At 40.3% G+C, this 22,760-nt stretch overlaps 2 protein-coding genes across 2 annotated transcripts in view; both read left to right on the plus strand.

The window, feature by feature from the left end:
• The window catches only part of LOC120415454 (collagen alpha-1(IV) chain), a 66,396-nt gene extending 47,935 nt beyond the window's left edge, over positions 1–18,461 (plus strand). Inside the window, exons 2-8 of the mRNA XM_039576999.2 lie at positions 12,243–12,425; positions 12,491–12,535; positions 12,593–14,003; positions 14,063–14,405; positions 14,463–17,346; positions 17,402–17,625; positions 17,692–18,461. Of these exons, the coding sequence (XP_039432933.1) occupies positions 12,243–12,425; positions 12,491–12,535; positions 12,593–14,003; positions 14,063–14,405; positions 14,463–17,346; positions 17,402–17,625; positions 17,692–17,878 (5,277 nt within the window). The 3' untranslated portion in view covers positions 17,879–18,461. The remainder of the gene's footprint in view (positions 1–12,242; positions 12,426–12,490; positions 12,536–12,592; positions 14,004–14,062; positions 14,406–14,462; positions 17,347–17,401; positions 17,626–17,691) is intronic.
• A 2,853-nt stretch (positions 18,462–21,314) lies between these two features.
• LOC120415490 (thioredoxin reductase-like selenoprotein T homolog CG3887) lies at positions 21,315–22,447 on the plus strand. The gene is made up of 3 exons (XM_039577058.2): positions 21,315–21,702; positions 21,790–22,078; positions 22,140–22,447. Exons 1-3 carry the CDS (start codon positions 21,530–21,532, stop codon positions 22,299–22,301), a joined length of 624 nt encoding a protein of 207 aa, XP_039432992.1. The 5' UTR covers positions 21,315–21,529; the 3' UTR covers positions 22,302–22,447.
• Positions 22,448–22,760: the final 313 nt, after the last annotated feature.

Consider the following 22,760-nt stretch of genomic DNA (forward strand, 5'->3'; position numbering starts at 1 on the left):
GTTTCAACTGAGAGACTCGGTAGAACTTTACTGAGCTTTCAGTAAAACACAAGGTTATTAGCTGAGTACTCGGTAATTAAATTACCGAGTAACAATAATTTACCGGAAACTAGGGTTTACTGAGTAGCTCAGTGAAATAAGTACTGAAGTACGGTACTTTCAGCGATTTTCTTACCGTAGCTCTGTATATTTCCTAAATTCAACTGACAGCTCAGTAAAATTTGATTTTTACAGAGTAATTTCGGTAAAAATTTTACCGAGTATTGCGTCTCTGATTTAGTGTGCAACCCTGCCTCTAGACGGGCTTCGATCTAAATATTCGCCAAAGATCCATTTTCAACAAATTTTTTATCTTTAAAAAGTAATGGAAAGATTTTTTTTTAATTTTAGGGTAGGAAGTTTGATTTGTCTTATGTAACTTTACAAATGTTTAAAAAAATGTTATTTTTTAGAGATTAACTGTGTTAATGTACAGTATTTTTTGTAAGGACTCTGACTATGCCTCTATGCATGAAAATGAAAATGTGAAAAACAATAAAAAAAAAATGACTGTAAAAACATTAAAAAAAACTAGAAAGGCAAAATGTAAAATAGGGTTGGTTGAATAGGCCTAATACTACAAAAAAAAAACAAAAACTTAACAAGATAAATGACAATTAAAAAACTAAAAATAAAACAAGAAAATACAAAACAATTGAAGTTAAGTTTTTCATACCTCCGAAACACGGAAAAATAAATATTTTCGAATAAAAATTTGGACTGAAGAATTACAACCTGTTACAACAACAAGCATGATAGGGTCCGTAAGTTTGACTATTTTCGAAAATAAGACAAAAACTTTTTTGGTAGAGCGTCCAATTTTCCCGGGTTTTGAATTTCCCGGGAAACGGGAAAAATATTTTTGAAATCCCGGGATTTTTTTTAAGTCGTAAAATCTATATTTTCATTATATTTGTTATGATTTCAAGCTTAAAATCATAAAATCAGCTCAATTATATTAATTGGTGATAATCTACACTTCCATCTAAACATAGACGACAGCTTTTAAATAGCTTAAAGGGTTACATAAATGTAAATCAGCATAAATGTCAGAGGTTGGTTTGAGGGCACGTTTAACCTTTTTTAAATCTAATTTCAAGACATTACATATTTTCATCTATCAACAAAATAAATTTGAAAACTTTTGGTTATACCATTGCCGAGAAAAAAAAAAACAATTTGAAGTTGGCACTTTCAAAAAACGGGTGCCACGATATCGCAACACTGCTTTGACCAAATCGGCTCATAATTTTGGTGAACAACTGAACACTCGTTAAAATAAAATGGTTCCGTTTGCCTGATGAAGGCTGATTTTCATAAAAGTTTATATTTAAATAAGGTAAAAATATTTTTATTTTATTTTTTTCATAAAAAAAAAGCTAGAAGGTTTTTGATTATTGCATTTTTCAAATATGAAAAATTTCAAAATCGGGCAGGTCTTGTGAGTCTTCTCCCCAAATTTCAGCCAACTTGGTCCATCCTATCTTGAGAAAAAAAAATGTTCACAAAGTTCGACAGTTTGCTTTGCGCATGGCAAAATTTTGTGCTTAAATCGTCTCTTACTCAGTTTAATAATGAATCATATATCATCATGAACCTTTCATGAGTGATCAGGTTTCAAGTGGATTTAATAAATTTTTAGTAATAAGATTTTTTGCATTTTCTACATGTATGTAACCCCTTTAAATAAATTAAAAATATATTTTTTTTCTTTTTTTATTCTATATAGTCTGAATAGTTTAATATATTTTTTCCAATTTTTAGAATTATTAATATTTGTTGTCTTTTAGAAATATAGAGAGTAAAATCGGGATGAACGCACTATTTTTTGGTTACTGTGCTATCTTGATCGAAACAAAACATGGAACTGGCAAAGGTTTTTCGGAATTCCAAATCTTCTATATATATAAAAAAAATCGATGGTTTTGTTCGAACGCAAATCAGTTCTATACGGAGCGTCGGATCGAGGTGCTCTTTGTTGCGTTGAGTTCGTATAAGCCCAAGGACGGTTTATACGCTGACTAATTGACACTTTGATCACTCTGGAACCGACTCCGGAGCATCGGCAAATTGTATGGAAAAAGTTACGTAAAATCAAATTTTGATCACAGGAGGCTGAATAAGCAAAAACGTCAACAAACGAAAAAAGGCAGAACAAAGTTGGGTTAGGCTTGTTTCTTATAGAAAGTGAGTTGAACCTTGGTTGAACCGTCTAATTTATTGATGGTTAAAATCAAAACTCAAGATTAATTTTAAATGTTTTTTAAATAGAAATAATTTCTCAATTTTTTCTCAAGATCGGAGCGCACACCTTGCACATCATGTACATTGGTCGTGGGCCCTTCCAAATCCATATGTCGGATTAAAGCACACGTTTGTGAACACTATAAAAATGTTGTTAAAAATCTGTCCAGGATTTTCAGGGAGAATTGTTCATAAGACATTTAAAAATACTATTTCGTATTTCTCACAAACGATTATGCTGACATAATATGTCACGAAAACGAAACATTCTTGACAATCGCCCAACAAGGGTCCTGACTTACCCATCACGTGTCAAGTCACCGTTTGATGATCAGCTAGCAAACTTGGGCCCGAAGTGCATGCGTAGGCGGTTTGTTTATGTTTTGTGCGGTTCATGAATGGGTTTTGGCACCTGCCCGAGCTGCAACGCGTTCTGTGTAACAAGAATTAAACCAATTTAATTTGTACTTTACGAGCCGGCAATTAATTCTCGCTTTTGCAAACTGTCGATCTTTATTGAATCTTAGTCCCACGTAGGTGTGGCCAATTTTGGTTCGCTCAACTCGCGCTGGGAATGATTGTTCTTCAATACTCTCGAAATGGTCGATAAGTGTGCGAAATTCACGCTCAAACTCATCGGGAACATTTAACGATTGTACAGTCCAAACATGGGATTTGGCTTAATGAATGGGTCATTTGTAAATCACGTAGAAACTTTAAGATTACTGTGAGCTTTACTGCCCATGTTCGCATAAATGTCCCATATGCAAAAACAGCAACCTGAGAAAAACGCATTTGAAGTTTGTCCCACACATAAGGCTATGTGTTAAGTTTTCTCAAAAAAACTGGATTTCCTCCTGATTTCTAGAACAAAGTACTGGATGTTATATGCTTTTCTGAAAGATAACACGATTTTGAACAAAACTGCATCAATAGCTCAAAAACGATGAAAATGCATATGGGACATTTATGCGATCAGGGGCAGTTTAGGTATTAGAAAATTCAACACAACATTTTATATATAAAATAGCAGTTCAAAATACTAATGTTCAATGGTGGGTTTCACATTCGCCCGTCAATACTCGCCGTGTGGGTAGGTCGAAGACTTCAAAAACCTAGCTGACGGAGCACAAAATTTCACCAAACCAGCTCCAGGTTTGTTTTCTGGTTTTCGTGGTCAACACTCGAATGTGACGAAGTTGAAAAATTGCTGCAACAAAAAATCAGCAAAAACTGATTTTGCGTCAACGTAGGCGTTTGCCAGCACAGCCAGGTAATAAATTGGAATGTACTATAATATTGGCCAGCGAGTAGGAAGTTTTTATGGCACACTCGCCAGTAAGGTGCATCGCAAGGGAAATTAGCTCATCACCTCAAGCCGCGCTTAAGCTGGGTCGCAAACTTTAGCATTGAACGTGATTTATGAAAAGATTTAGTTACGCAACAAAACGATGCCATAATGGAGGAACGGCCTAGCTGTCAGAGTGCCATAATGGCATCTGTATACAAAACCGCCAAAATGACAAATTCATACAGACCCATTAGGGTAGGTGTCACTCTGTGAAAAGTTCGGAAATTAGCACCAAGTCAGCTGTAGAAAGTGAGGCAGATGGCAACGGCGTGCGAAGAAATGAGCGGAACATCTGGATGTGTGCTACTGCATAGTTTCGGACGAAGAGATATTTCGCATAGACCAAGCCGACAGGGAAGCATCACAGCTCCGAGAAGCATGTGCATCAATTAGCGGAATTTTAATGGTACCGCTAGTTTGTACGTCCTACGCGTGAAGTTTAGTTGAGTTACGGACACACACGGCTAGTAGATTTAGAAATTAACCGAACGATAAATCTCAACTAGCTAATTCGCGGTGACAAATTGTCATGACATGAAGTTGGGCGTAGCTGCCAATAAATTTGATACATTGGCTATGCTGCCTTTACGCTACTCCTTCTGCTATGATAATCACTCGAATTTAGCATGTAATTATTTTAAAACTAAAAATACAAGATTCCTAGCGTCTTATCAAACTCGCTCCATCCTTCCTGTCCAGCGGGTGTGTGTGTGGCCCAGTTTAGATTTATCGCAAATGAGCGTAGCACGGTTCTAATTCCGACCCATTATGGCGTTTGCTCTCTGTACATGGTTTAGTTTATATGCCAAATGATGCCGGAAAGTGCGGGCGGTGCCACGCGCAGGCTACGCGTTGAGAGGAGATCGTGCACTGCTAATCAAACTGTCTTACATTGTTGTAATTATATCAAGGCTAAAACAGCGTGACAAATTTGATATCATTAATTTGCTGTGAGTATCAGAGGAGTGAAATATGATAAATGAAATATGGTCAAATCGACTGAGTAAACGGATTTTTGCTCAGAAAGTTGGAACCAACTTTCCAGATCACAATAGTTTAGTCTTCTACAACCCAATCCGTCATGATGGAGTAAAATCTTAGATAAAATTAAATCATGGCCCATGCAACCCCAACTCCAAGCACAAGCTTAGTCACACTCACGCCCAGCAAAGTAAGACCTTCAATTAATTTGGATTTGTGGTAACGCACGCCGAAAAATTAAAGAAGAAATCTCCGTCCAGAGAACACATTTCGCGTGACAGTGTGTTGTGGATCAAAAAGCGGCCGGCTTTTTTTTTACTCTTGCCACCCACACATTTTCTGCTGTCAAAATTTGGAAACCAGCATGCAGACCGAAAAACATTCACTTGACTGCTGGACGCTGCATGGAAACAAATGGATGGGTACAAAAACGGAAACTTGTTGAATCAATGGATAGTGTGGGGAGAGGTAACTTTGATAAAGATACAAAAAATTACTTGAAATTATAAAAAACGAATTCCAGAACCAAGAATCGAAACGAAGCAATTTTAACCTTATCGAAGGAATTGTCAACATTGTCATCATGGTTTTTTTAAATGTGATGTTTACATTGGTTAAGAGCAGTTCTCTACGAAATCGGTCCTTTTTTAAATTTTAATTTTTGTATTTTTTTATCCAGCTGAAACTTTTTTGGTGCCTGGACAATAAAATAATACACGGTAAAAAAAATTTGGTGATTTTTAATTTAACTTTTTGTCAATAAAACTTGATTTGCAAAAAACCACTATTTTTAATTTTTTATATGTTTAAGGGGACATAAAATGTCAACATTTCAGAAATTTCCAGGTTGTACAAAAAAGCTTTAACCGAGTTATGAATTTTCGAATCAACACTATTTTTTGAAAAAATCGAAATATTGGTCGCCAAAATTTTTCAACTTTATTTTTCGATGTAAAATCAAATTTGCAATCAAAAAGTACTTCAGTGAAATTTTCATTAAGTGCACCGTTTTCAAGATATAGCCATATTTAAGATTTTAAAAAAAATAGTCGCAGTTTTCCATTTTTTTTTTTCAAATTAGTGCCCATGTTTGCCCACTTTTGGATAATTTTTTTTTTTTTGAAAAGCTGAGAAAATTCTCTATATTTTGCACTTTTGAACTTTGTTGATACGACCTATAGTTGCTGAGATATTGCCATGCAAACGTTTAAAAAGCAGGAAAATTGATGTTTTCTAAGTCTTACCCAAACAACCCACCATTTTCTAACGTCGATATCTCAGCAACTAATGGTCCGATTTTCAATGTTAAAATATGAAACATTCGTGAAATTTTCCGATCTTTCCGAAAACAATACTTTTAAAATTTCAAATCAAGACTAACATTTCAAAAGGGCCAAACATTCAATATTACGCTTTTTTGAAATGTTAGTCTTGATTTAAAAAAATTGAAAATATTTTTTTCGGAAAGATCGGAAAATTGCTGCTTCATATTTTAACGTTGAAAATCGGACCATTAGTTGCTGAGATTTCAACGTTAGAAAATGGTGGGTTGTTTGGGTGAGACTTAGAAAACATCAATTTTCCTGTTTTTAAACCTTTGCATGGCAATTTCTCAGCAACTAAAGGTCGTATCAACAAAGTTCAAAAAAGCAAAATATAGAGAATTTTCTCAGCTTTTCAAAAAAAAAAATTATCCAAAAGTGGGCAAACATGGGCACTAATTTGAAAAAAAAAATGGAAAACTGCGACTATTTTTTTTTTTACTTTTTTTTTCAAAAGTGGGCAAACATGTGCACTAATTAAAAAAAATGAAAAACTGCGACTATTTTCAAAAAAGTTACCTAAAAATGGCTATAACTTGAAAACGGTGCACTTTATGAAAATTTCACTGAAGTACTTTTTGATTGCAAATTTGATTTTACATCGAAAAATGAAGTTGAAAAATTTGTGCGACCAATATTTCGATTTTTTGAAAAAATAGTGTTGATTCGATTCATTTTTTTTTCAGTGTAGTCCTTATCCATACCTACAACTTTGCCGAAGACACCAAATCGATCAAAAAATTCCTTCAAAAGGTACAGATTTTTGAATTTTCATATATCATTTTTGTATGGACAGCTGCCAAATTTGTATGGAAAATTATATGGACAAACTAATGATGCAAAATGGCTTCTTTGGGCATACCGAAGGCACCAAAAAAGTTTCAACCGGATTAAAAAACACAAAAAAAATCGAATGGCCGAAATCTCAGAGAATTGCTCTTAATTAACTGACACTCAATGGTGCAATGGTTGGTAACACAATGATAAATGTGGGCTCCCTGAACGTGCTCCAATCGACAGAATTGAATTTTAGTGGATTCTCTGGCAATACATAAAATTGTAAATTTTGGGTACACCCTCAATTCAGAGTCGAGAGAATTGTTCTCTCAAAATGCATATAGGGCTCAGTCCCAAATTGAAAGAATAATGCTACCAACTCACACCATCAAAACAAATGTGTTCATTCGTTAACCCTCTAGTGGCCAAATTTTTCCGATTTTTTTTATTTTTTTCGTGTTTAGGAGGTTATTTTGAACAACTTTTGTTCTACGAAAAACTTTATTTCTCTTGTTTTATGTTTTTCTTGATTCATTTTTAGTATTTTAATTTGCATTTAGCTTGTTTAGTTTATGTATGTTTTCGGTAGTATTTGGTATATTCTACCACTTTCTATCATTATATTTTTCCTATCTAATTTTTTCATGTCACTTTTTCAAAGTTTTGCTTGTTTTTCACATTTTCTGCTATGAAATTTGAAAAATTGCGTAAAATTACTGCATACTTCTTTTTTCTTAAAATATAGGAAATGTTAGTAAAAAACACAGGCAAAGTTGACCCCTTAAAAATGATATTTTTAAAAACATTGGCAAAGTCACATAAAACAAGTACAACTTCCAACTCATAATTTTCCTAAAATTTTAAGAGTTCTTCTTTCAAATGCTTTTTAATCTAATCTAATCTAACCCTGCTTTTTAAAGACAAAAATTTGTTGAAAATGGATTTTTGGTGATTTTTGCCTTCCTCACCTCACTGAGGTAAGGCTATAAAATCACTCGAAAATTGAACTTCTTAAATTTACCTTCTAGATATACCTTCACGTATACATATCGACTCAGAATCAAATTCTGAACAAATGTTAGTCATGATTTTTTTTTCCACACGATTTTCTCAGAACTGGCTGAACCGATTTTGGCCGGGTCAGCCTCATTCGATTCGTTTTGGGGTCCAATAAGACCCTATTAAAATTTATACTGTTTAGTAAAGTATTTAAAAAGTTGTGCTAAGAAAAAGATATTTGTATCTACAAAAAAGGGTATTTTTTTGCATAACCTCAAAAGACCGGGTCCTTTTGTTTACGTGCGAGAGTCGCGCCAGATGCGAAACGCCCGGTTGCCACATTGCTTCAAAAGAGAGTCTGCATGTTTTCTGGAAAAGTCTGTATCAGGTATATATTTTTTCTTAAACTTATTTTTATTATTACTTTGTAAATGTGAGGAAGGCACCAACCACCTAATGGTGGATTAAGAAACGTTTTTAAATCGAAGTTCGTCTAAAGGCGGTATTGGGTTGAAGAGGGTTAAGCAACCATGCCCACCCAAGTTTATCTAATAAGGGGGTGCGCATGGTTGTTTGAGATAATTCCAAAATTTACAATTCTATTTATTGGCAGAGAATTCGCTTGGATTCAATTAGGCCAATTACCTAGAGCGTGTTCAAGATGCTCAAATCATACCTTGAAGAAACTGAAACGTTTTCTGTCATCAACTAGAAAAATGTCGAGTTGTGAAATTGGCATCCATTGCCTGAGTTTTCGTTTGGGTGTAAAAATGCATCAATGTTTTTATAACGAATTTCGGACAGTAATGTCAAAGCAACTAAATCTTACAGTTGAGCAGTTCTCTAGGATTTCGGTCATTCGATTTTTTTTGTATTTTTTAATCCGACTGAAACTTTTTTGGTGCCTTCGGTATGCCCAAAGAAGCCATTTTGCATCATTAGTTTGTCCATATAATTTTCCATACAAATTCGGCAGCTGTCCATACAAAAATGATGTATGAAAATTCAAAAATCTGTATATTTTGAAGGAATTTTTTGATCGATTTGGTGTCTTCGGCAAAGTTGTAGGTATGGATACGGACTACACTGGAAAAAAATAATACACGGTAAAAAAAATTTGGTGATTTTTTTATTTAACTTTTTATCACTAAAACTTGATTTACAAAAAAACACTATTTTTAATTTTTTTTATTTTTTGATATGTTTTAGAAGGCATAATATGCCAACTTTTCAGAAATTTCCAGGTTGTGCAAAAAATCACTGACCGAGTTATGAATTTTTTAATCAATACTGATTTTTTCAAAAAATCGAAATTTTGGTCGTAAAAATTTTTCAACTTCATTTTTCGATGTAAAATCAAATTTGCAATCAAAAAGTAATTTACTAAAATTTTGATAAGTGCACGCGTTTCTAGTTATAGCATATTTAAGTGACTTTTTTTTTTGAAAAATAGTTCGCACAGTTTTTCATTTTTTTTAAATTAGTGCACATGTTTGCTCAGTTTTGAATAAAATATTTTTGAAAAGCTGAGAAAATTCTCTATATTTTGCTTCTTTGGTTTTTGTTGATACGACCTTTAGTTGCTGAGATATTGCAATGCAAAGGTTTAAAAACAGGAAATTTGATGTTTTCTAAGTTTCACCCAAACAACCCACCATTTTCTATCGTCAATATCTCAGCAACTAATGGTCCGATTTTCAATGTTAATATATGAAACAATTGTGAAATTTTCCGATCTTTTCGAAAAAAATATTTTTGGAATTTTCAAATCAAGACAATCATTTTCAAAGGGCGTAATAGTGAATGTTTGGCCTTTGTGAAATGTTAGTCTTGATTTGAAAATTCCAAAAATATTTTTTTCGAAGAGATCGGAAAATTTCACAAATGTTTCATATATTAACATTGAAAATCGGACCATTAGTTGCTGAGATATTGACGATAGAAAATGGTGGGTTGTGTGGGTGAAACTTAGAAAACATCAATTTTCCTGTTTTTAAACCTTTGCATTGCAATATCTCAGCAACTAAAGGTCGTATCAACAAAGTCCAAATAAGCAAAATATAGAGAATTTTCTCAGCTTTTCAAAAATATTTTTTTCAAAACTGGGCAAACATGTGCACTAATTTAAAAAAAATGAAAAACTGCGACTATTTTCAAAAAAGTCACTTAAATATGGCTATAACTTGAAAACGGTGCACTTTATCAAAATTTTAGTAAAGTACTTTTTGATTGCAAATTTGATTTTACATCGAAAAATGAAGTTGAAAAATTTTTACGACCAAAATTTCGATTTTTTGAAAAAATCAGTATTGATTAAAAAATTCATAACTCGGTCAGTGATTTTTTGCACAACCTGGAAATTTCTGAAAAGTTGGCATTTTATGTCTTCTAAAACATATCAAAAAATAAAAAAAATAAAAAATAGTGTTTTTTTGTAAATCAAGTTTTAGTGATAAAAAGTTAAATAAAAAAATCACCAAATTTTTTTTTACCGTGTATTATTTTTTCCAGTGTAGTCCGTATCCATACCTACAACTTTGCCGAAGACACCAAATCGATCAAAAAATTCCTTCAAAAGATACAGATTTTTGAATTTTCATACATCATTTTTGTATGGACAGCTGCCGAATTTGTATGGAAAATTATATGGACAAACTAATGATGCAAAATGGCTTCTTTGGGCATACCGAAGGCACCAAAAAAGTTTCAGCCGGATTAAAAAATACAAAAATTAAAATTGAAGAAAAAAGACCGATTTCGTAGAGAATTGCTCAGTTGCAACGCTGAAACACTGACTTCATTCATGATTCAGGCGAGTAACACAGAAACTGCAACTCGTTTGTCTCCCTGCACTCGCGGATGATTAACTGTGGCAAGTGGTCGCGTCGCGCAAAGATCTGGTGCAAACCGGCATTCTTTGCATTTCTTCTGGATTTCGACGCTATCCTCCTAGCAGTGTTCTCGTTCAGCATACGAGTCGTCTGCTTAATATCTGTAGACGGCTTCCGCATGTCATAAAACCAAACACGTTTTAAGAACAGCCAAGACCGTTTCGCAATCCGGTCAAACCCCGGAGATCCCGCCCACTGAGCTGATGTTAAAGGCAAGATGATCGCATCTTTGTTTGTTGTTATATAATCCATTGAGGATGGCCGACGAAGCGAAAAGTCGCATCTCTTTTAATTAACTGCAGTTCTTGTGTGATGCTGAGTCTGGAGATTTTTCTATCAGGAACCACTCAGGGTGATCGACCATCGGCGTCAGCAGAATTCATATCTAGAACATGGTGTCTTCTTCCGCGGTTGCTTTCACTGCGATGGCTCGTTAGGGATAGCCGCGCTGTCTAGACCACTTTTAGTTTAATGATTAATTTGCTCATCAGAGCTAGTTTTTACCACTTTTCCAAGCTACTTCCGGTACTTTGAAGCATTCCCCCTCCCGCCCAAGACAACAATCAGGAAGTGTGTGCTGTCTTTGTTTGGACATCCGCTGTCGACTTAGTCGAGGCTCTTATCACAACATAGTACACTACACTGCTTGCTAATAAATGGAGCACACTGAAGCTCGGACTTGCTGGGTGGGTGGTAATAAAATGTTGTTGCTGTACCACACGCGCAAGGGACACGTGTACGCATGTGGTTTCCGGTTGACAAACTGCCATGCGGCTCCACTATCCGCGCAGGGATAAATAACAAAGGAAGAGTCAGCAAAACTTTTTATTTTTCTTGATTCGATTCTCCAAAGTGATTTTTTTCCGAGGCCTTCGGAGAATCGAGCCTGGACTGTATTTTCATTTTCTATATTTTCCTGTATTAGAACAATTAATAAAGATTACAAAGCTAATAGTTTTATGAGGTTTTTCACTGGACTCACAATCCGTCGGCGGTTCGAATCCTGTTGGTCGTCATCTATAATGTCAACTTTTTCCTCTTTTGCAGGAATTAGTACCATAATACTTTGAAATATGATTATCTATTTCCAAATTTTAAGATATTAAATATTCTATAAAGTTTTTAGTCTTGATTTGCAAGGTTTTGAAACATATTTACAATGAATCAAAATTATTTAAATAAAAAAATGATGTTCCTGTTCCGATTACCGATATTCTCAGCTCTCATTAAATCACTCTTCCACCGCAAAATTATTTATCTAACCAAACTGTATTCCGCGGGGTACGAAAAATAAATCAGACAACGCACCGAGCGTATCCGTCTGTTTAATTAAAGTTGAAAATCGATAAAATCTCATTCAAATCATGCTCGTCTTTCGCTGGCAGAGGTTGATTCCACGCGACTGAATGATGCACGAATGCTTCTCGATTTTGTAATTCTCGCGGTGAGATCCGACCCAACTCCAGCATAAACAGTGCAGTTATGTAGGTCAAACGAGCGTGAACCTCAACCGGACGCCATACTAGAATGGCCCGGAAAATTTCAAATTTTTTTTCACGATCCCAAATACCCACACCTACACCGACATCAAAGCCACTTCCGCTCAAGCCATGTTCTTCTTTTCTTTTCCCACCACAGGTCTGCAACCGAACGGAATGTGACTGCAAGGGACTGAAGGGAGCCCCCGGACAGATTGGACCACATGGCGTGCCGGGAGCGGCCGGTCTTCCCGGTGACATTGGCTTTGACGGACCTCCGGGTTATTCCGGAGAGCGAGGTGTCCGCGGTGAATTTGGTTCCACGGGCGACAAGGGTTACCGGGTGAGAATCGGAGAGCGATAAGTTGAATATTTGAAGAGTTGCTTAATAAAGTGTTACACTTTCAGGGTGATACCGGACCTCGTGGACCGGTTGGATATCCGGGAATTCCGGTAAGTGAGAAATTTGCGACTCATTAAGAGTTTGGTTTACAATTGAGACCATTCCAGGGTCTGCCGGGTGATGATGGACCGAGGGGCCCTCGAGGAATTGACGGGTGCAACGGAACCGACGGTGCAATGGGAATTCCGGGTATGCCTGGCTGGCCAGGAGACCGTGGTCAACCAGGTTTGCAGGGACCTATCGGTTTTCGCGGAGACTCAGGCGAGGGAGGTATCAACTCCAAGGGAACGAAGGGTTCGATAGGCGAATCAGGAAGACCCGGAATAACAGGTGCCGACGGATTCAAGGGTAACCGTGGATTGCCCGGAATCGATGGCATCAACGGTATAGATGGCGCAGTAGGCCCGAAAGGAGAACTAGGTGACGAGGGGGAAGCATCCATTCCGTTCTGTCCTGGAGAGCCCGGAGAACCTGGTGAACCGCTGTACTACTTTTCGAGCAAGAACTCAACTGTCAACAAGGGTATCAGTGGTCCGAAGGGTGATAACGGAGCGGACGGTCTGCCGGGTATTCCAGGCCGAAAAGGAGATACCGGTGGTTACGGTGAGCGTGGCCTCAAGGGCTTCAAGGGCGAAGAAGGTAACGTTGGAGACCGTGGAAAGCAAGGAAAGGATGGTCCACCTGGACCTTCCGGAGAAAAGGGTGAAAAAGGTGCTCCAGGATTCGCTGGTAGAGACGGAGAACTTGGAGATAAGGGTGAACCCGGTGACGATGGTCGTTCTGGATTGCCCGGAACGCAAGGTGTCCGAGGACCGCCCGGATTATACGATCCAAATCTGGCACCAATTGTTATCGGCCCAGTAGGACCACAAGGAGACGTAGGCGCTGCCGGCAACCAAGGCTTGGGAGGAATCCCTGGCAATCCAGGCAGACGTGGTCTCATGGGTTTGCAGGGTCCTCCTGGTGATCCAGGTATTGATGGACCACGTGGTAAGAAAGGCACAACGATTGCTGGACAGCGTGGCGACGACGGTGAAAGTGGACCTCGTGGTCAAGTAGGCCCTCGTGGAGTTTCTGGTCCAGCGGGTACTAAAGGTCCCAAGGGATATCCCGGCAGAAGCATTCTTGGCGAAAAGGGAGAATCTGGATTGCCAGGACTTAACGGAGAATACGGCGACAAGGGTGACCAAGGTGAAATCGGCATAACGGGCGATAAAGGTCTACCAGGAATTGGATACAACATTACCGGTCCACCCGGACCAGACGGAATTCCTGGCATGCAGGGTCCTCCGGGAGAAGCGGGCTGGAATGGGTATGATGGCTCAAAAGGAGATAGAGGTTTCCGTGGTGAAGACTGTGGAATATGTCCTCCTGGACCCAGGGGCATCAAGGGTGAGGGAGGTGACATTGGTAGGCCCGGATGGGAAGGATTCGATGGCAATCGAGGCTTGCCAGGACCACGAGGCTTGAAGGGCGGACCTGGTAAACCTGGACCACAGGGAATTCCAGGACTTCAAGGTGAGAACAGTCTTGAATCACCATGCAAGCTCACATTACAAACATCACTACGATTTTAGGAAATCCTGGAGAAAACGGCGAACCAGGTCGGCCAGGTATGAAGGGAGCGAAAGGAGAGGTCATCCGCGTGGGCAACATGGTGCACTTCCCGGGAGATAAGGGTGAGATGGGCATGTTCGGTCTGCAAGGTCAGCAAGGAGACGTGGGATTGGCTGGAGAACCGGGCGAACGCGGCTTCCCTGGCGAGCAAGGTCTCTTCGGAGACGATGGCAGTCCCGGTTTGCGAGGTCGTGATGGTGATCCTGGTCTACCTGGTCGGGACGGAGTTCATGGCAGAAATGCAGTGTACAACGCCTACAACATGTGGGGGCTGAAGGGATCGCAAGGTCCTCCGGGAGATGAGTAAGTTTGGAAGCGACAAATCAAATCAAAATCCAATTACATACAATTTCTTTACAGCGGTACTCCAGGCGAGCGAGGAGATCAGGGAGATCGCGGTGAGCGAGGTGCCACAGCTGAGTTTGACTACCTCATAACGGGCGATAAGGGCGTACGGGGAGACTTCGGCGACGAAGGACCTTTTGGTGAGCCCGGCTATCGTGGAGAAATTGGAGATGAAGGTTTCAGAGGCGCCCCAGGTGTCCAGGGATCGGTCGGTGACAGCATTCAGGGTCCGATTGGATACAAGGGATACTTTGGCATTATCGGTGATCATGGTCTGCAAGGTGAAGATGGTTTTCCCGGTATGCCCGGCGTCGACGGCCCTCCCGGATTGCCCGGTTTGAAAGGTCAAAGAGGTGACCCCGGACGGGCCGTGTTGTTCGGCGAAAAGGGAGAAGAGGGTGAAGCGGGTTATTTCGGAGAGTTCGGAGACAAAGGATTCAAAGGAATGGAAGGTTATCGCGGTGCTCCTGGTATTACCGGTCCAAAAGGTGAAAAGGGCGACGATGGCGTGATGGGGAGAATTGGATTACCTGGAAACAAGGGTATGGTCGGAGATTTTATTTATGGTGACAGGGGTGCACCTGGTGCTGATGGAACCCCTGGAAGAACTGCGCCCTATGGTGACAAAGGAGAACGGGGTGAACCAGGAATAGAAGGACCTTCTGGACCCAAGGGAGAGATTGGCGACACTGGTAGAGACGGGCTTCCTGGATTTGCAGGAGATGATGGAGAACCTGGTGAGCCAGGTTTACGAGGCATCCACGGATATATGGGCGGAGAAGGCGACCAAGGTGAACGGGGTGAAGTAGGAGATCAAGGAAATATCGGTTTGACCGGTCGACGTGGCTTGGTTGGCCTGCGGGGTGAAAAGGGCGAAATTGGCGACCTTGGTGATATTGGTTTCCCTGGAAGATTTGGTCGTAACGGAACCAAGGGAGAACGTGGTGACGAAGGTTTCGCTGGCGTGAGAGGTCCCAAGGGATCTGGTTCGTTCAGCGGCCATAAAGGAGAACCGGGAATTTTTGGACTTCGCGGACCACCAGGATTGGACGGTATGCCTGGTCTGTTTGGCATGAAGGGCGAAGAAGGTGAAGCTGGAAATGTGATCGACGGCACCCCTGGACTCAAAGGTCCTAAGGGAGCACCAGGATTCAACGGCCGTTCTGGGCTTCCGGGATTAAAGGGCGAACGCGGTGACGAAGGAAGGTTCGGTTCGAAAGGCATCCAAGGTGATAAGGGACGCGATGGATATCCAGGTATTCCAGGACGACGTGGAAAGGATGGTCTCCGTGGATTACCGGGATTGCGAGGACTCTCCGGAAGCAGAGGAGAACAAGGCGAAGAGGGAGACTTTGGATATGTTGGATTCGTTGGAGACAAGGGTGAACGCGGAGACATCGGCCGTATCGGTCTACCAGGAATTGAAGGCATGTTGGGTGATCCAGGCTTCAAAGGTTTACCAGGAGAGCTTATCTTCAGATCACCAGCGAAGGGAGATCGTGGCGATTCAGGATTCCCTGGCCCGGAAGGAATGCCTGGCATACAAGGAGTCAAGGGACGAATTGGATATCCCGGCACGAAAGGAGAGCCTGGTCTTCGAGGAGAACCCGGTTTTGCAGGAAGGAATGGTTTGGATGGACTGAAGGGACAACAAGGAGACCGTGGCTACAAAGGTCCACGTGGTACACTGGACATTCGACCAGAACAGGGAGATCAAGGAGAATCCGGCTATGATGGCTTCCCGGGACGTCTTGGCCTACGCGGCAGTAAGGGAGCTCCCGGAGATTACGGAGATGATGGTCCGCCAGGTCCACGGGGAGAAGTTGGAATGGTCAGCGGAGCCTTCAAGGGCATTAAGGGTGAAGTTGGATTCGAAGGCGCTCCTGGCTTGGAAGGATTGCCTGGACTCCCCGGTCCTCAAGGAATGTCTGGAGCTCCTGGTGAAAAGGGTCTCTCGGGAAGCATTGGAATCTCGTTGCGTGGTCTAAAGGGCGTAGCCGGAGATGATGGTTTGATCGGCCTCGACGGAATGCCCGGCCCACTAGGATTCGTCGGTGAAGTTGGTCTTCCAGGACGACCTGGCATGCGAGGATTCCCAGGTATCAAGGGTGAATTCGGAGATGTTGGAGAAGATGGATACTACGGCAGACTGGGACTTAAAGGAGTCAAAGGTGAACGAGGAGATCCGATTCCTTTGGATGACTGGCGACCAAATCAGCCTGGTGAACGCGGAGTTCCCGGAAATAAGGGAGCACCAGGAGATGAAGGAGATATGGGACTTCCAGGCTACCCTGGACTCATTGGATTGAAGGGCGAGCGAGGATTACAAGGACTTGATGGTGAAGAAGGTCAGATGGGTTTCAAGGGAGAGAGAGGTTTCCAAGGAGCTCCAGGACGCGATGGTTTGGACGGATATCCCGGAATTAGAGGAGAGATTGGTGATCCAGCTCCTCCTCCACCACCGCCAAAGAGCCGTGGATACATTTTCACCAAACACTCACAGACCGTCCACATTCCGGACTGCCCGTTGAATACCATCAAACTGTGGGATGGTTATTCGCTGGTGAGCGTTATTGGAAGTAGCCGTTCTGTGGGACAAGATCTAGGCTCTGCCGGGTCATGCATGCGCAAGTTCAGCACCATGCCGTACCTGTTCTGTGACATCAACAACGTCTGTAATTATGCCACGAATAACGACGACAGCATTTGGCTGGCCTCTCCAGAACCCATGCCGATGTCTATGGCACCGATGAAGTCCCGCGAGGTCGCCCAGTACATTTCGAGATGTTCCGTGTGCGAAACCACTACACGAGTCATCGCTGTCCATAGCCAAACCATGGCAATTCCTGACTGTCCCGGAGGCTGGGAAGAATTGTGGATCGGATACAGTTACGTAATGGTGAGTCTCAAATGTCTCAATCTGAGCATTTTTAAACGATATTTGTCATTTTCAGCACACCACCGACAACAGCGGAGGCTTCGGTATGGACCTGACGTCACCTGGTTCCTGCTTGGAAGAGTTCCGCGCCCAACCGGTGATCGAGTGTCACGGCCATGGAACGTGTAACTTCTACGACGGTATCACCTCGTTCTGGCTGACGATCATCGAGGATGGCGAAGAGTTCAACCAGCCGAAGCAGCAAACGCTCAAGGCCGATCAAACCAGCAAGATTAGCAGGTTCGTAAAGAGTATCCTGTACCGAGTGAGATCAACTATAACTGACCAATTTGTCTTATCCCGTAGGTGCATAGTTTGCCGCCGCAAGGCCGGATTCCTGCGGGTTCTCTCGGATGGTGGCATCAGCGCGTCGGCGCTTCGTCGTCCGGACATTGCGACCGTCCAGAAGCCGTACTACCCGCCACCACCGCCGCAGCCTCCGAGACGGCGAATTAGGCCGGGAAGCCGACAGCGAAACCGTAACAGTGGTTAAGTGATGTATGCGCCTAGTTTTTTTTTTAGAATTGTAAGGTTCCAAATCCCTGTTGTCAGCGATGAATGCTGTGTACTGCTAAGTGTGCCATTTTGCGACAAATCGACATTCTTCCGAGTATAAACTGCCACCATTTTCTTTTAAATTCGAAAGCATGTTTTTCCTATAAGCTATAATAAAATTCCAGTGTCTGAACAACGAATGCTGTACAGAATAGAAATCGAATTTAGTTATTTTCGAACACAGGTTAAAATTATGATAACTAACGTATGAACTTAAATTATGTGCGTGCTAAACCTAATACAGACAATAATACCAAAAAAGGGAAAACAGTACGTTTGCAGGTTAAGATGTATGTAGGAAATCAGAAGAATACTTTCCTAGGGACTACAGTTGGTCATGGAACTGCCAAAACTATTTAACTTTCCGTGAATATATTTCCCTGGTTTCTTGAATCCTTGCTCCAGCCGAGCCGCTTCCGTAACTGCGAAACTGTAGTAATAATATGCAAATTGATATTGTAAAGAAGCGACAGATTATGTGTTAAACTTGAGAGAAATCAATAAAATAAAATAAAAAATAATTTAGTTTTCATTTACTAAGAAACGATTTAATGAAAAGGTGCATCAGCTGGTTGTAATGCGGCCACGACATGACCAATATGACAAAGAAGTTGTTTATTTTATTAACGTGACTTTAACCTAGAGAGGTCATTCGGGATTTTTTTGCCTGTACTGCCGTTCTACGCATAATTGTCCCATGTTCGAAAAAGTGCAACTGAGAAAAACGCGATTGAAATTTTTCGATCGATATCTGTGTTTCTACGCATAATTGTCCCGTGGGTTCCTATTCGCCCTATGTGTCCCTAATTGCCCCAGTTAGCAGTGTATCACTCTTATTTGTGATCCTCTTGCTAAACAACAGGTAAACACGGCATAATGCTACATAAAACTAATGATTCCGTATAAGAAAATACTTGGTGGGACAATTATGCGTAGAAGTTTAACGATGGGACAAACAGACTTGATGTTGTTTTCAATGAGTTTCCGAACAAAGTACCCGATTTTATGTGTTTTTCTTAAAGTACACGACAAACTAAACTTAAAAATGTTAAAAAGTCACAATCGTCCAAAAATGACATGGGACAATTATGCGTAGAACGGCAGTGTATGCAAAAACGACAAACCGACCTAATTCTCCATACAAACTTTGGAGAAATTCGGCCCTGTACTAATATTTTTGAAAAAATTAAATTGAATGTCTAGTTTTTTTTAAATTGGTCCTATAAACATATGAAAGACAATAGTTTATAGGACTTTTTCAAAAAAAAACTCTAGATGTTTTTCTGGGGACCCCAAACTTAATGCTTCCCTTCGAGTTGAGCCTGCGCAGCAGGGTGACAAAAAAAATGAAAATTTCGGAAAATCGCAAGAGATAGATTTTTAGGAAATAATGAGTTAAAGTGCCAATTTTGAGCCAAACCGATTAAGGTCAAAGGGTCGCTTTTTATCATTGAAGTTTGTATGGGGAAAATCGCGAAAATGTATGGGGAAAAACATTGCTTAAGGATTTTGCAGCAGGTCTAGCCAACAATTCGTCAGCTGTGTGCTATCTTGTGACATAGACCATTTTGGTCGAAAATGAGTCAATGATAACGTTTTACTATACTTAACAAACGCTACAAGATGCATTAACCCGATTTTGGAAACTCGCTTCCGTTTCCCGGATATCGCAATACACACTTGTGACATAGACCAATTTATCATCAAAATGATTGGGCACACTTGTGACACGTCATACATGTTGTTGGAAAATGTGGAAAATTTATCTTGTTTTTCACAAATTTATGTTGATACACATTTTCTGAGGGCAATGCAATCTTTTGTTTTTGAAAATATACTGATTAAGTCGGTTAAACTATTGATTTGAGCTTAGTTTAGTTTGTATGGAAATTCTGTGCACACTTGTGACACGTAGTACAATTTTACTTTCGAAACACATTTGTGACACGTGCTTTTCAGATTTTTGATTACATAATTTGCTGTATCTTTTGACTGGTGTAACCAAATTAGTTGAAACTTGGAGCGTTTGTTAAGCGATAGTATACGAACCGATTGCTTCAAAAAGTTTGGCTCTACCATTCATAGTTTTGAAAATATTTATCATCAAACTTTAAAAATCGATTTTCTCGAAAAGTACTAAATGGTCGTTGTCACAAGATAGCACACAGCTGACGAATTGCCCAAGTGTGAGATTCTCCTTGGAAATTTAATTTTCTACAACTTTGTCGGAGAGTGCAAGAAGATCCGAGTTGATCCTGATGAGTTATTAGCAATGCGATGAAAAGAAATCGGCTTATAGACTTGAAAATATATAAGGGGTGTATGGGTAGTATATGAGAAAATACTTTTTACTAAAAAACACCAAAAATCACGAAAAACTCGGATCGTTTTAAACCCTTCGGCAAAGTTGTAGGAAATTGAATTTCCTACAAGAATCTCACACTTGGACAATTTTGGGCGAGACCCGCGTCACCTGGTATAAAAATACTGGAACGATGTTTTTCTGTATACCTACATTTTTGCGATTTTCCCCATATAAACTTCAACGACAAAAAGTGACGCTTAAGGTTACAGATACTTATTTTTGTCTAAGGAATCGAGTCAGAGGGTATCCCTGATGTCGATTTTTTATTGTCACCCTACTGTATGTCAAAAAGTGACATACCTTTTGTAGTTTCTGAATTACAAAAACAATTTAAATAACATCGAAAATATTTTTACGTAGAATTGTTCGATAGCTTACTAACAATTTTTTCCAACATATGATGGAATTTGATGAACTTTACCTTTAATGTCAATCGTTTGAAACTAGGACCCTAACATTTCAAAAGGGCACATAACTTTCGTAAACAATGGTGTATCCCTTTCACTTAAATGACAGTTTACATATGGTGTGAAAAGGACACACTCTTGTTTTAAAAAGTTATGTGCCCTAATGAAATGGCAAGCACGAATTGACAAATGGAAAGGAGAACTAAAATGATGCTCCAATTCAAAGATAGGGTTAAAACAAGAGGTCATTTTTGGTTAAAAAAGTACCTAAAAATGACAGGATTTGTTTTAAGGACGTGATTATTTCAGCACTCGTCGTATTTATCGTCAGCGCCATGTGGGATAAATCTACGACTCGTGCTGAAATAATCTTCTTTTTACAACATGTAGCATAAACAACTATGTATTTGCTAGTGTACGTAATACCGTGTAAAAAATGTGAAAATTCGTCAATTTTTAGACTTTCGGTTTTTCCACGAACGATTCGTCTGTGATATTTCATTGTTCAAAGCGACATTATTTTTTCCGTCTCATCATGTACTCCCGCAGTCAACTGTGGCCATCACCTGATATGACATCGGCTCCGCGTGAACTGTCACCGCTGCTCAGCCAAGGAAAAAAAAAACAGTGTCAAAAATCGAACATTGAAAAATTTTCTCTCGTCATTTGAAACTATTTTTGCAACACTACCGGGATCCATCACAGAACACAGGTGTTTTAATCCAATTAGCGGGTGCCACCAAACAGAGCGTACCTTGCGGGTCAAACGAAACTAATCAACTGAAGTGGTCACGGTCACCGCACTTCCATCATCATCATGTGGGCACCAGCGTTTTGCCGGAAACATTTCTCCCTGCTGACGGTAGTCTGCGTGGCCGCTGTGCTGCTCAGCTTGGCTCCGGCCTCCGGAAGTGCCGAGAAGGAGATCCCAATCACCAAGTTTAGCCAAAATGTCGGCGGCTATGGGGCCACCATGACTTTCCTTTATTGGTAAGCTCAGCAGCGTTGCTGTTATCTTTCTGGATTGATAACTCATTGTTTGTCTTACTCGCGGGAATGCTAATCAAATATTTACAGCTATTCGTGCGGTTACCGAAAGGCTTTTGATGAATACTACAACATAATTCACGAAAAGTATCCGGAGATCCAGATCAAGGGTGGCAACTACGATCCGCCAGGATTCAACATGTACCTCTCGAAGGTCCTGCTGGTCACAAAACTGCTCATGATCATCGCCTTGATGTCCAACTTTGACGTTTTCGGATTCCTTCGGACGGCCACACCCTCCTGGTGGCGCTGGTGCACCGAAAACAAAATGTACGCCTGCATGATGATCTTCTTCCTGGGCAACATGATCGAGGCTCAGGTAAAGCCCGCATAATTCAGTTCAATTTAGAAACACCTTCAATCAAAACCTCTTCTTGCAGCTCATATCGTCCGGGGCGTTCGAGATTGCGCTGAACGACGTTCCGGTTTGGTCCAAGCTGGAAACGGGCCGCATTCCGGCACCCCAGGAACTGTTCCAGATCATCGAAAGTCATTTGCAGTTCTCGGACAAGATCGAAGCGAATCCCGACTTTGTCAAATAAGGTTAACTAGCTCGTTCCTCATTTTCCACGCGTTCTTTTGACGAACTCATCTACGTTTGCATAAAACGACCCAGGAACGCTTTCATACCGATAAAATAGAGAGATTCACAGTACCGCAATGTTTCTGTGGCAAAGCGAGAGCAATGCATCCGAATCAAAAGCAATTGTGAGCCCTGCCAACAGCGCGATGGTTATTATTTTCAGCATGAATTAGAAAGAATGTAAAAAAAATACGATGCCACACTGCACACATACACCACCTAATAGTACTCAAAACAAGATCAAAAGATATCCACGCGCCACAGTTTAAAGATCATCGGGCTCCACCCTAACAAGCCAGTGACGAAATTATCTAGAATCTAAAACGTGTCAGTCGAGTTTGGTATTTGGTTATTTTACACTTTGATAAACTTGAATAATACAAACAATAATATTCGTGAAACAATGATGGAAAAGAAA

This window comes from Culex pipiens, chromosome 2 (assembly GCF_016801865.2).
Source record: "Culex pipiens pallens isolate TS chromosome 2, TS_CPP_V2, whole genome shotgun sequence".
Classification (NCBI taxonomy): Eukaryota; Metazoa; Arthropoda; class Insecta; order Diptera; family Culicidae; genus Culex; species Culex pipiens.